We start from the raw sequence: 14,100 nt of genomic DNA on the forward strand, positions 1-14,100 counted from the left end.
TAGAAGAGTAGAGAAAAAAGATTGGCAAAATACTGATAATTGTTGAAGATGAGTGATGGATACCTGAGGGTGTGTTTCAATATTCTTCTTACTTTTGGTGATGTTTGAAATTTTCCATGAAAAAATGTTCAGAAAAAAAAAACATTCAGATAAAATGTTCAGAAATTTTCCATGATAAAATGTTCAGAACATTTTCCAGATAAAATGTTCAGAAAAAGTATTTATTGAAATTATATTTTGTATTTTAAAATAAAACATAAACAGTTGACTTCTCAGAAGGTACTTGTAGTTTTTTGCTATAAAACAAGTTCAACCTTAATGAAAAAAAATCTGGTTCTGGGGGACAAATGACTAAAGTTATTTATTTTTTTATTTAGGCAGAAGAAAACAAAAGATTGAGGGAGCTCCAGCTTGAACAAGAAGAAAAATTGGCTATGGAATTGGCAAAACTTAAACATCAAAGTCTAAAGGATGAAAAGATGAGGCAACAAGTAAGAGAAAACAGGTAACTTGGCTTCCAAAAATTTCATTTATTTAGTCTTTTTAGCCATTTAAAAAAAATTTTTTTTTTTTTTGCATTAGGTCCTTGGTTATCTGTTTTAAATATAGCAGTGTGTACACTGTCAATTCCAAACTCCCAATCTACACCTCCCCTCTACCATTCCCCCCTGGTAATCATAAGCTAATTCTCTAAGTCTGTGAGTCTGTTTCTATTTTGTAAATAAGTTCATTTGTATCATTTTTTTTTAGATTCTGCATATAAGTGATATCATATGATATTTGTCCTTCTCTGTCTGTCTTACTTCACTTATCTTTAAACTTTTATGTAATGCTTAGCACCTGAGAGTGAGATTTCTTTCTTTATGTGATTGTACTTAGTTAATATTTTGACTAGAAATACTGCTTTAAATCCTATATATATGTTCATTTGAGAAAAGAGGTCATATTCTTAGAAACAAAGTGTTAATATTTAAGGTGAAAATCAATATCATTTCCCTCTTCTCTAAAGAAAATTTTTAAAATGACCTCTTATAAAAAATAGACTCATGGGGCTTCCCTGGTGGCGCAGTGGTTGAGAGTCTGCCTGCCAATGCAGGGGACACGGGTTCGAGCCCTGGTCTGGGAAGATCCCACGTGCCGCGGAGCAGCTGGGCCCGTGAGCCACAATTACTGAGCCTGTGCGTCTGGAGCCTGTGCTCCGCAACAAGAGAGGCCGCGATAGTGAGAGGCCCGCGCACCACGATGAAGAGTGGCCCCCGCTTGCCACAACTAGAGAAAGCCCTCGCACAGAAACGAAGACCCAACACAGCCATAAATAAATAAATAAACCCAAAGTTTAAAAAAAAAAAAAATAGACTCATGAATTCTACTCATAAGAAAAATCTTAGGTGATACCTAATTTAATTTTATGCCCCTACATAAATTTCCTACAGTATTTCTGGAAGGTGGCTGGTCAGCTGTGGTTTAGCACGTCTAGTGACTGCGATAGGAACTTTTTCATTCAGCCCTATCTTTGAATAATCCTTTTTTCCCTATTGTTTTAAAATTAACTTCCCTGTAATATCCAGGCATTTATCTTAGTTCTGCTATCTGATTGAAAAAGAAATAAATTGAGTTTTTCTCTAGGACATCCCTTCATATTTATGAATCCACTAAACATTTCCTTCTGTAAGTTAAATGTCCGTTATTCCTTCATTTGTTCCTTAGATAACATAATTTCAAGCTTCTTTACCATCCTGGTTCTCTTCTGTAGATGTAATTTAGATTTTTAGTGTTCCTTAACAAAATATTGCCCCCACAATTATGTGTAATACTCTAGGGTACTGTTTATTTTATTTTATTTTTAAAAAAATATTTATTTATTTATTTGGTTGCACCGGGTCTTAGTCGTGGCAGGCAGGCTCCTTGGTTGCAGCATGTTGTCTTCTTAATTGTGGCATGTGGGCTTCTTAGTTGTGGCATGTGAACTCCTAGTTGTGGCATGCATGTGGGATCTAGTTCCCTGACCAAGGATTGAACCCGGGCCCCCTGCATTAGGAGCATGGGGTCTTATCCACTACACCACCAGGGAAGTCCCTAGGGTACTGTTTAGTACTCCTAATAGTGAGACTATTAACCACATTGTTCTAGAATATGTTTCTTAATGTTGCCTAAGATCGAATTACTTTTCAGTGGCAGCCTATCACACTGTTGATTGAAACTCAGACTAAATAAATGCCTATTCTGTACTTAAGTAGTTGAATATATTAAGAATTTACTTTGATAGTTGTTACATTTTATCTTAACTGAGCAAGGCTTCTGTAGAATATTATATGACCCATGGATAAGCTCCAGAGGTTTTGAGCCCATTAAATTATATATGTATGTTTGGCAAATGTACCCATGTGTATTTTTCTGTGTCCACAACTTTTATCACGTTCTCTAAGGGATTACTAATTCTTAGAGGAAAAAAAAAAAAGATTTAAAATTGCTGCTAATGTCTTCGTATTGCTCTAGTCTCAAACTATTTTTTTTTTATCTTAATTCTCCAATTATTGTTAGCTATCACTCACACTTTTATGTTATCTGAAGATGAAATAAATGTTTCATATGTCTTTGTCTAATTCACTGATAAAAGAATTAAATACAGGACCTTTCTAGCAATTGAAGACTAGGTGATTCAGATAAAAGCTCCCTCTCAGAGCAGACTGTCTGGAGAAAGTATAATAATAAGATATGGGAGAGGAAGGAAACCAGAATGGTGAGCCTGGCATTTGTAGCTGCATTTCTCCTAGAAGTCTCTGCAGATGGCAAAAGTATGGCTGAGAGTTAACAAGTGAAGCAGAGCTTGGCCAGTAAGCATATAGTAAGGTGTTCAACATCATTCTACACGCTGTATGCTTAAGAGTTGTGTACTTTGGTGTATGTTTTACTTTAATAATCCAGAATTTCATTAGATTTTATTAGATAGAAACAGATGAAGAGACAACGTGCAGTTTAGTGGAAAATATCCAGAATAAGCATAGAGAGACAAAAGGGTAGAAAAATACAAAAGAGAACTTAAAAGAGATAAGGGCTGTGCTGGAAAGTTCTACCACAGGGGTCCCCAACCCCCGGGCTGTGGACCAGTACCAGCCCACTCCCCGTTAGGAACCAGGCCACACAGCGGGAGGTGAGCAGCGGGCAAGTGAGTGAAGCTTCACCTGCCGTTCCCCATCGCTCACATTACTGCCTGAACCATCGCTCACATTATCGCCTCAACCATTCCCCCCACCCCTCACCGTCCGTGGAAAAATTGTCTTCCACAAAACCAACTGGTCCCTGGTGCCAAAAAGGTTGGGGACCGCTGTTCTACCAGATGTATAATTTTAATTCTGGTAGTGGAAATGAAAGTGGATGATGCAGAAGCAGTATTCAAAGAGGTACAGGCTGAGAATTTCCAAAAATAATAAAAGGCATAAAGCCACAAAGGCATAGTAAATAATTAAAAATACATCTATGCTCATCCTAGTCAAACTTTAGAAATCTAACAATAAAGAAAATCATAAAAATCACAAAAGTAGCCACACAAAAACGACTACTGCCTTCAAAGGAGCAACAGTGAGAAGTATGACTGAATTTTGAGCAGCAACATTAGAAACTAGAAGACTGGATTTAAAGGACTGAAAGAAAGTTTAGTATTCTATACATTGCGGAAAGTTTCTTCAAACATAAGGCAAAAGTCATTCGTTGAGTATTCTTTCAAATAGAGTATGTTTCCTCTCAGCAGTGTCAAAACTGCTAAGAGTTTTTAATTTTGTGCATAAGCCATGGTAAAATTTTGACTGACATGCAGAAATGGATCATTTTCTGATCAGTGTATTCATCTGGAAATTGGCAGGTCTAAATTGAAGGAAATGTTTGCTGTGGTGCTTGAAATGTATCCAAAGTAATTAAAAATCACCTATATCATGATTAGGCTCTTTAAACTTAAAAGAAATTAATTTTTAAAACCCAGGGTAAATTTTTAAAAATCAGTGAAATTGATTTTGAAAATAATTGTTCAAGTTCAGAGGTCATGAGACTCTTTTATATTATTTAGAACACATGATTTTTTTTAATCCAAGAAAATATTTAAAAGACAATCTAATTTTATTATAGCTTTTAACTGGAGTTGAGAAACTCACTGTCTAGTTTTATTTATTTTTTATTGGAGTAAAATTGCTTTACAATGTTGTGTTAGTTTCTGCTGTACAATGAAGTGAATCAGCTATATGTATCCCTATATCCCCTCCCTCTTGGGACTCCCTCCCACACCCCCCCACCACCCATCTAGGTTGTCACAGAGCACCGAGCTGACCTCCCTGTGCTATACAGCAGCTTCCCACTAGCTCTCTATTTTACACATGGTAGTGTATTTATGTCAAACCTAGTCTTCCAATTCCTCCCACCCTCCCCTTCTCCCGCATGTCCAGATGTCCGTTCTCTACGTCTACATCTCTATTCCTGCCCTACAAATAGGTTCATCTGTGCCATTTTTCTAGATTCCACATATATGTGTTAATATACGATTTTTTTTTCTCTTTCTGGCTTACTTCACTCTATGACAGACTCTAGGTCCGTCCACATCTCTACAAATGACCCAATTTTGTTCATTTTTATAGCTGAGTAATATTCCATTGTGTATATGTACCACATCTTCTTTATCCATTCATCTATCGTTGGACATTTAGGTTGTTTCTATGTCCTGGCTATTGTAAATAGTGCTGCAGTGAACATTGGGGTACATGTGTCCTTTTGATATACGGTTTTCTCAGGGTATATGCCCAGTAGTGGGATTGCTGGATCATATAGTAGTTCTATTTTTAGATTTTTATGGACCCTCCATACTGTTCTCCATAGTGGCTGTATCAATTTACATTCCCACCAACAGTGCAAAAGGGTTCCCTTTTCTCTACACCCTCTCCAGCATTTATTGTTTGTAGATTTTTTGATGATGGCCATTCTAACTGGTGTGAGGTGATACCCCATTGTAGTTTTGATTTGCATTTCTCTAATAATTAGTGATGTTGAGCAGCTTTTCATGTGCTTCTTGGCCATCTGTATGTCTTCTTTGGTGAAATGTCTATTTAGGTCTTCTGCCCATTTTTTAATTGGGTTGTTTGTTGTTTTGATAATGAGCTCCATGAGCTATTTGTATATTTTGGAGATTAATCCTTTGTCAGTTGCTTCATTTGCAAATATCTTCTCCCATTCTGAGGGTTGTCTTTTCGTCTTGCTTATGGTTTCCTTTGCTGTGGGAAAGCTTTTAAGTTTCATTAGGTCCCATTTGTTTATTTTTGTTTTTATTGCCATTTCTCTAGGAGGTGGGTCAAAAAACATCTTGCTGTGGTTTATGTCAAAGAGTGTTTTCCCCTAAGAGTTTTATAGTGTCCGGTCTTACATTTAGGTCTTTAATCCAGTTTGAGTTTGTTTTTGTCTGTGGTGTTAGGAAGTGTTCTAATTTCATTCTTTTACATGTAGCTGTCCAGTTTCCCCAGCACCACTTATTGAAGAGGCTGTCTTTTCTCCATTGTATGCTCTTGCCTCCTTTGTCATAAATTAGGTGACCATATGTGCATGGGTTTATCTCCAGGCTTTCTATCCTGTACGATTGATCTATATTTCTGTTTTTGTGCCAATACCATACTGTCTTGATTACTGTAGCTTTGTAGTATAGTTTGGAGTCAGGGAGCCTGATTCCTCCAGCTCCATTCTTCTTTCACAAGATTGCTTTGGCTATTCGGGGTCTTTTGTGTTTCCATACCAATTGTAAAATTTTTGTTTTAATTCTGTGAAGAATGCAATTGGTAGTTTGATAGGGATTGCATTGAATCTGTACATTGCTTTGAGTAGTATAGTCATTTTCACAATATTGATTCTTCCAATCCAGTAACATGGTATTTTTTTCCATCTGTTTATGTCATCTTTGATTTCTTTCATCAGTGTTTTATAATTTTCTGAGTAAAAGTATTTTGCCTCCTTAGGTAGGTTTATTCCTAGGCATTTTATTCTTTTTGTTGCAATGGTAAATTGATTGTTTCCTTAATTTCTCTTTCTGATTTTTCGTTGTTAGTGTGTAGGAATGCCAGAGATTTCTCTGCATTAATTTTGTATCCTGCTCCTTTACCAAATTCATTTGATTAATTCTAGTAGTTTTCTAGTGGCATCTTTAGGATTTTCTATGTATAGTATCATGTCATCTGCAAACAATGACAGTTTTACTTCTTCTTTTCCAATTTGTATTCCTTTTATTTCTTTTTCTTCTCTGATTAGCGTGGCCAGGACTTCCAAAACTATGTTGAATAAGAGTGGCAAGAGTGGACATCCTGTCTTATTCCTGATCTTAGAGGAAGTGCTTTTAGTTTTTCACCATTGAGTATGATGTTTGCTGTGGGTTTGTCACACATGGCCTTTACTATGTTGAAGTAGGTTCCCTCTACGCCCATTTTCTGGAGAGTCTTTATCATAAATTGGTGTTGAATTTTGTCAAAAGCTTTTTCTGCATCTATTGAGATGATCATATGGTTTTTATTTTTTAATTTGTTAATATGGTGTATCACATTGATTTGCATATATTGAAGAATCCTTGCATTCCTAGGATAAATCCCATTTGATCATGGTGTATGATCCTTTTAATGTGTTGTTGGATTGTTTGCTAGTATTTTGTTGAGGATTTTTGCATATATGTTCATCAGTGATATTGGTCTGTAATTTTCTTTTTCTGTAGTATCTTTGTCTGGTTTTAGTGTCATGGTGATGGTGGCTTTGTAGAAAGAATTTGGGAATGATCCTCCTTCTGCAATTTTTTTGGAAGAGTTTGAGAAGGATAGGTGTTAGCTCTTCTCTAAATGTTTGATAGAATTTGCCTGTGAAGCCATCTGGTCCTGGACTTTTGTTTGTTGGAAGATTTTTAATTATAGTTTCATTACTTGTGATAGGTCTGTTTATATTTTCTAATTCTTCCAGGTTCAATCTTGGAAAACTGTACCTTTCCAAGAATTTGTCCATTTCTTCGTGGTTGTCCATTTTATTGGCATATAGTTGTTTGTAGTAGTCTCTAAGAATCCTTTCTATTTCTGTGGTGTCAGTTGTGATTTCTCCTTTTTCATTTCTAATTTTACTGATTTGCATCCTCTCCCTTTTTTTCTTGATTAGTCTGGCTAAAGGTTTATCAATTTTGTTTATCTTCTCAAAGAACCAACTTTTAGTTTTATTGATCTTTGCTATGTTTTCTTTATTTCTATTTCATTTATTTCTGATCTGATCTTTATGATTTCTTTCCTTCTGCTGACTTTGGGTTTTCTTTGTTCTTCTTTCTCTAGTTGCTTTAGGTGTAAGTTAGATTGTTTATTTGAGATTTTTCTTGTTTCTTGAGGTGAGATTGAACTGCTATAAACTTCCCTTTTAGAACTGCTTTTGCTGTGTCTCATAGGTTTTGGGTTGCGTGTTTTCATTGTCATTTGTTTCTATCTATTTTTTTATTTCTTCTTTGATTTCTTCAGTGATCTCTTCATTGTTTAGCAGTGCACTGTTTAGCCTCCATGTATTTGTGTTTTTTACAGTTTTTTTCCTGTAATTGATTTTCAATCTCATAGCATTGTGGTCAGAAAAGATGCTTGATACGATTTCAATTTTCTTACATTTTCCGAGGCTTGATTTGTGACCCGAGATGTGATCTATCCTGGAGAATGTTCTGTGTGCACTTGAGAAGAAAGTGTATTCTGCCACTTTTGGGTGGAATGTCCTATAAATATCAATTAAATCTATCCGGTCTATTGTGTCATGTAAAGCTTGTGTTTCCTTATTTTCTGAGATTGGAGTGACATCTGAGAAATGGTGTAGTAGGCAGCTCCAAGTTCCTGTCCTCCCAGTCAAACTAGCAGAAACTGTCAGAATCAACTTTGTAAGAACTCTGAACAACAAAGTTTTATAGCAACCAGCTGCATGCTCAAACAAGAAAAAGGCAACTTAGCAATGGAAGTAAAGTCTGTAGTGTTTTTACTTTTCCTTGCTCCATCCCCTCCCAGCTCTGAGGCAGTCTTGAGGACAGCAGCCCATAGAGTACCAGGCCCTGGTTCTGGAGGAAGAAGAGCAGATCTTATTTGCAAATTATTGTGTCTGTATATTCTAACCTACCTGGGAGCTACCTGAAGGACTGACACAATGTGCTTATCTGTGTTTCTCCTAATTCAGCACTCAGGCCAGAAAAGCAAATTGTATCTCTGGTTAAGATTTAATTTCCATAATATATAAAGGATGCCTACAGTTCAACAACAAAAGACAAACAACCCAATTCAAAAATGGGCCTGGTACTTAAAGATTTCTCCAAAGCAGACAGACAGTAGGCAATAGCACATGAAAAAGTACTCAACATTTGTTATTTGGGAAATGCAAATCAAAACCACAAGGAGATACCATTTCACACCTGGTAGGATAGCTGTAATAAAAACAATGGAAAATAAGTGTTGGTGAAGATGTGGACAAATTGGAAACCTCAGACATTGTTGGTAGGAATGTAAGATGGTGCACTGTGGAAGACAGTTTGGCAGTTCCTCAAAAAGTTAAACATAGAATTACCATATGGTCCAGCAATTCCACCCTTAGGTGTACACTCAAAAGAACTGAAAAATTGAAAACAGGGACTCAGTCAGATACTTGTACACCAATGTTCAATGCAACATTATTCACAATAGCCAAAAGGTAGAAGCCACCTAAGTGTCTATCGACAGATGAGTAGATAAACAAATTGTGGTATATACATACAATGAAATATTATTCAGGTATAAAAGGGAATGAAGCTCTCATACATGCTGCAATATGGTTGAACCTTGAAAAGCATTATCCTAAGTGAAGTAAGCCAGAAACAAAAGGATAAAGACTGTATAATTCCACTTACATGAAATATCTAAGGACAGATTTGCAGAGACAAAAAGTAAATTAGCAGGGAAGGGAGGAATGGGGAGTTATTGCTTACATGGGTACAGCATTTCTTTTTGGAAAAGAAGTTTGGAAATAGTGTTGATAGTTGCTGAGCATTATGAATGTAATTAACACCACTGAATTGTACACTTAAAAATGGTTAAAATGACAAGTTTTTTTAATATATATTTTACCACAAGAAAAAAATTCTAGGATTAAAAAAACCCCCAAACTTGTCCCCATAAGTAGCTAAAGCTATTCCTTGAGGATAGCTTATAATAATATAAGCTAAAATAATCTAAATAATATATAATCTAAAATGACGATTAGAAAAGAAGACTCCATCTGGAATTATTTGAAAACAAAGAGAAAATTCCCATCTGGAGTGATTAAAAAATAATGTAGGATAAAGATAAGGGCAGAAATGAGCAATTTAGAATGTAGACATAAAGTAGAATAAACAAAGCCAAAAATTGTGCCTTTAAAAAGGCCAATAAAATTGACAGTCCCTGGCAGGAGTATATAACTGTAAAAGAGAATGCACAAATAACCAATTCTAGGAATGGATAGTGCGATATAACTATAGATCGTACAAATGGGAGATAACTGTAGATCATAGCAGGATATTGTGAACAACTTTATGCAAATTTGAAAATTTAGGTAAATTACTAAATAGCACACTTACCAAACTGAGTAGCAGTAGTAGAAAGGGAAACTGGCTCTGCAGTGCCAGTTTTGTCATAAAATAAGTGTGCATATGTGCATGCATCTGTTTTTGCATTTTTCTATCCCATCCTTCCTCAACTGGGGTTCCATAAGAGAACCAAGTGTCACAGAAAGTTGAGTGATTTTATTTTTAATTTTCTCAAAGACAGTATATAGCTGGTATTACTTTAGATCCAGAGGAACTAAGTTAATTCACTGCACATAATAGTTGCTTAAGGGCATTAGGGCTTAAAACTTGTAGTTGAGAAGAGCTGCTCTAGTCTATTCCATTGATCCATTTGTTCATCCTGTGCTAAAACCACACTATCTTAAATATTGTGGCTTTATAATAAGTATTCATATCCTGAAGAAGTCTCCAATTTTGGTCTTCTTAAAGATTGTTTTAGCCATTCCTACTTTGCATTTCCATATACATTTTAGAATCACTGCAGGGCATTCAGAAATAGACATTTAAAAAAATGATACGGGCTTCCCTGGTGGCGCAGTGGTTGAGAATCTGCCTGCTAATGCAGGGGACACGGGTTCGAGCCCTGGTCTGGGAAGATCCCACATGCTGCGGAGCAACTAGGCCCGTGAGCCACAACTACTGAGCCTGCACGTCTGGAGCCTGTGCTCCGCAACAAGAGAGGCCACGATAGTGAGAGGCCCGCGCACCGCGATGAAGAGTGGCCCCCACTTGCCGCAGCTAGAGAAAGCCCTCGCACAGAAACGAAGACCCGACACAGCCAAATAAATAAATAAATAAATAATAATTAAAGGTGCTAATAATTAAAAAAAAAATGATACTGTATCAATTAGATATCCATATGGAAGAAAATGAACTTGATTTCTACCTCACACCACACATAAAAATCAACTCCTGGAGGATTATAGTCTAAAAATTAATGGTGAAATAACAAAGCTTTGAGAGACTAATACAAGAAAATATATTTCTGTCTGTGGGGTGGGCAACATTTCTTAAAACATGACACAAAAGTCACTGACAATGAAGGAAAAGATTGGTGGATTAGAATACTCTTTATCTGAAGAAACCACTGTGAGAGTAACTGCAGACTGGAAGGAGGTATTTGCAATGCATATAACCAACAAGAGACTTGTATCCGGAATATATAAATAACCTTTGGGCTTCCCTGGTGGTACAGTGGTTGGGAATCCGCCTGCAAATGCAGGGGACATGGGTTTGAGCCCTGGTCCAGGAAGATCCCACATGCTGTGGAGCAGCTAAGCCTGTGCGCCACAACTACTGAGCCTGTGCTCTAGAGCCCGTGAGCCACAGCTACTGAGCCCGCGTGCACAACTACTGAAGCCTGTGTGCACAACTACTGAAGCCTGCACGCCGTGAGCCTATGCTCCACAACAAGAGAAGCCACCGCAATAAGAAGCCCGTGCACTGTAATGAAGAGTAGCCCCCGCTCGCTGCAACTAGAGAAAGCTGGTGCGCAGCAACGAAGACCCAATGCAGCCAAAAATAATTAATTAATTAATTAATTAAAAAAAAGAACTTTTATGCAACAATAAGAAGTAGACAAACCAGTATAAAAATGAAAAAAAAATTTTAAAATATTGAACAAGAACTTCACAGAAGTTATACAAATGAGTCAACATATGAAGAGGTCTCAGTTCCATTAGTAGTTGGGAAACATAAATTAAAACCCCAGTGATAATTTACATCCCCCAAAAGAATGGTTAAAATCTATGACAAGACGAAAGTGTTGCTGAGGGTGTGGAGTGGTGCGAGTGCTTAGACACTGTTTATGAGAGTGTAAATCTGACAAAGCTTTGGAAAACTGCCATTATCTACTCAATTTGAACACAGCCTACCCTGTGACTCAGAAATTTCACTTCTAGGTGTATATCCAATGGGTATGGGTGCCCTTGTCCTTCAAATGAAGGTCGTTTATTTGAATGTTGGTTGTTTGCAATTTAATGCACATTTTTTTGTAGAGACAATATTATAAATTGATTGGGTTTGTATATTGGTGCATAATCATTAGTACCCAACTCTAACAAAAATCTTTGTAAATGTATCTCAAACTCTTAGTGGAATAAAATATGTAGACTAACCTAGAAACTTGATCCTCGTTTCTAACACTATTTTTATGTAAGAAGGTAATCCTGGGTCATACACATTTGCACTTACAATGGTAAGGGCAAGAAGGACCCACACCATAATACCAGGAATATCTCTCTTCCCTTACCCCTTATGACTGTTTCTTTGTAGGTAGGGGGTACTTGTAAGTTGAGTTTATAGGTAGGTGAGTGCCTCTTTGTTCCAGTAAGAATTAACATGTACATCTTGGTGACATCTCAGGGCCCTTCCAACTCAGAATTCTCATATTCTGTCATATTCAGAATTATGACTGGCACAGTAAAATAAAGATTTTTGTATGGCATATTGTTTTCATTAAATTTAGGAGAGTGATAGATTAAAAAGTAATTCAGAGATTATCTGAGGCCAATCCCCATTTTTTTTAAACAGATAAGTAAACAAGCCCAGAGAAGTGGCGTAAACTTGCCCATGTTACTCCCTCTTCATCATCATCAAAAAATAGTTACCATATGTAGTAGTGTGTCTACTGTTATACACGTTAACTTATTTAATTGTCAAAACTACCCCTTTTACAGATAGCAAAACCAAGGTACAAAATTTAAGTAACTTGTATAGGTTTAAACCTCTCCACTATAGTTATTCTTTTAGCCTAATAATACTGGTAACTGGACAGAAATTTTAACCTATATTGATATAGCGCCTTTTCTGAGCCAGGCACTGGCAGAAGGATTTTTAGTGATGATTATTGAAAGTAAAAGGGTTGTTTTCTCTAGAAAAATTAATTACAATGTCTCTTTTCACATGCATTCTGATTTTTCTTGGGATGAATGGACAAAGGGGTATTTTTTCAAAATATTTTAAAAATAATGTAAATATCTTTTATACATTTAGAAAAAATTCATTTAAATTGCAGATACATATTATTTTTAAAATAGTAAGAGATATATGGTCCTCGAATTTAAATTTCTGTCTTTTTTCAAACAGTATTGAGCTCAGAGAATTGGAGAAGAAATTAAGAGCAGCTTACATGAGTAAAGAAAGAGCAGCTCAGATTGCTGAAAAGGATGCCGTTAAATATGAGCAAATGGTAATCATGTTTCTGGTCATTATGTTTTCCATATTTTCAGCTTCATTTAGAAAACCAAAAATAGACCAATTTTTGGAAAATTGTTACATTCTATAAAGAATTTACACTGTTAGATTTCTCAAATACTTTTATACTTTTCAGATCCTTAAGGTGTAAGAAATTATGGATATTGAGCTTTGTGTAATTTAATATTAGAACCTTTCAGAGACACAAGGAATTAGGTTGCTGCTTAGAATGAACAGCTATATTCAGTAACTCCCAGCATTCTTAATGGTCTCTAACTGATTATTCTTTGACAAACCAATACAAGTTGTTAGCATAATCAGTGTATTTTAGAATGTTACTAAATTTTTAATTCTTAAAATGTTTTAAAAAATAAACTATAAGTAGGAAAGTTTTCTGTTTCATAAACAGCAATCTTTTCTTCTCATGTTTTCCTCTATTTTTATCCTCTTTTATTATTCCTGACCTACTGCGCATTACTGGTAATAGTTACTCTTGGGCAAAGGAGTTTCAGACACACGCAGCAGTAGTGTTACACTGTATAATATAAAATAGGGTTTATTAACACTTAAAAGCAGGGTGTACGTCATCACTTGAACTCTTGTTGTCACTCATAAAGGCTAGACATAGATGAAAAGGTCTGATTGCAGTATTACACAGTCTTTTAAGTTTCCTTCTCTCATTTCTCTATTTGTAGAGCATTTTGATAGCAGAGTTCCCTCTCTCCTAGATCCCTTTCAAAGATGTTATACAGCTATTAAAGAGAAAGAGGTAAAGGGAAATAGTTTGGCTTTTAAAGTTGGCCAGAATATATTTATATGTTAAAAGGAAAAAAAGCAAGTTGCAAAAAAAATTGGAGAATAATACATTTCACAGTCCATTTTCATTTTTAAAAATTTGTACATGTATGTATGTGTATATCAACACCTGTATGGGCATTATATACACACACACACATGTGTTCTGTATATCAACACACATGTTCACACACACATAGAATTAGAGGGGTGATATCAAAATACTTGACCAGTGCAGTGTTATATAGGCATCAAATAAGAACAGATGCTGGCCGTAGTGAAATGTGTGTGTGCATGTGTGTTAGTATAGAAAAAGTCTGGAGGGTTGTACAGCATGCTGTTAACAATGATAGCCTTTGGTGTGGCAGGTGATAGGAGAGGGTAAGGAGACTTCACTTCATGAGCCATATTCTACCCTTTAAAAAGTAAAGTAGAACATAAACAATGTACTATTTGACCAGTAGATTGCAGTTTTAATTATTTTGATAATTGAGATTATTCAAGGCAGTTGTAGATAT

At 35.9% G+C, this 14,100-nt stretch overlaps 1 protein-coding gene across 2 annotated transcripts in view; it reads left to right on the top strand.

The window, feature by feature from the left end:
* Positions 1 to 14,100, top strand: part of MNS1 (meiosis specific nuclear structural 1) — an 88,854-nt gene that overhangs the window by 42,209 nt on the left and 32,545 nt on the right. For both annotated transcript variants that reach the window (XM_059913220.1, XM_059913219.1), the window contains 2 exons: positions 378 to 505; positions 12,680 to 12,782. In XM_059913220.1, the coding sequence (XP_059769203.1) occupies positions 378 to 505; positions 12,680 to 12,782 (231 nt within the window). The remainder of the gene's footprint in view (positions 1 to 377; positions 506 to 12,679; positions 12,783 to 14,100) is intronic.

This window comes from Balaenoptera ricei, chromosome 2, assembly GCF_028023285.1.
Source record: "Balaenoptera ricei isolate mBalRic1 chromosome 2, mBalRic1.hap2, whole genome shotgun sequence".
Classification (NCBI taxonomy): domain Eukaryota; kingdom Metazoa; phylum Chordata; class Mammalia; order Artiodactyla; family Balaenopteridae; genus Balaenoptera; species Balaenoptera ricei.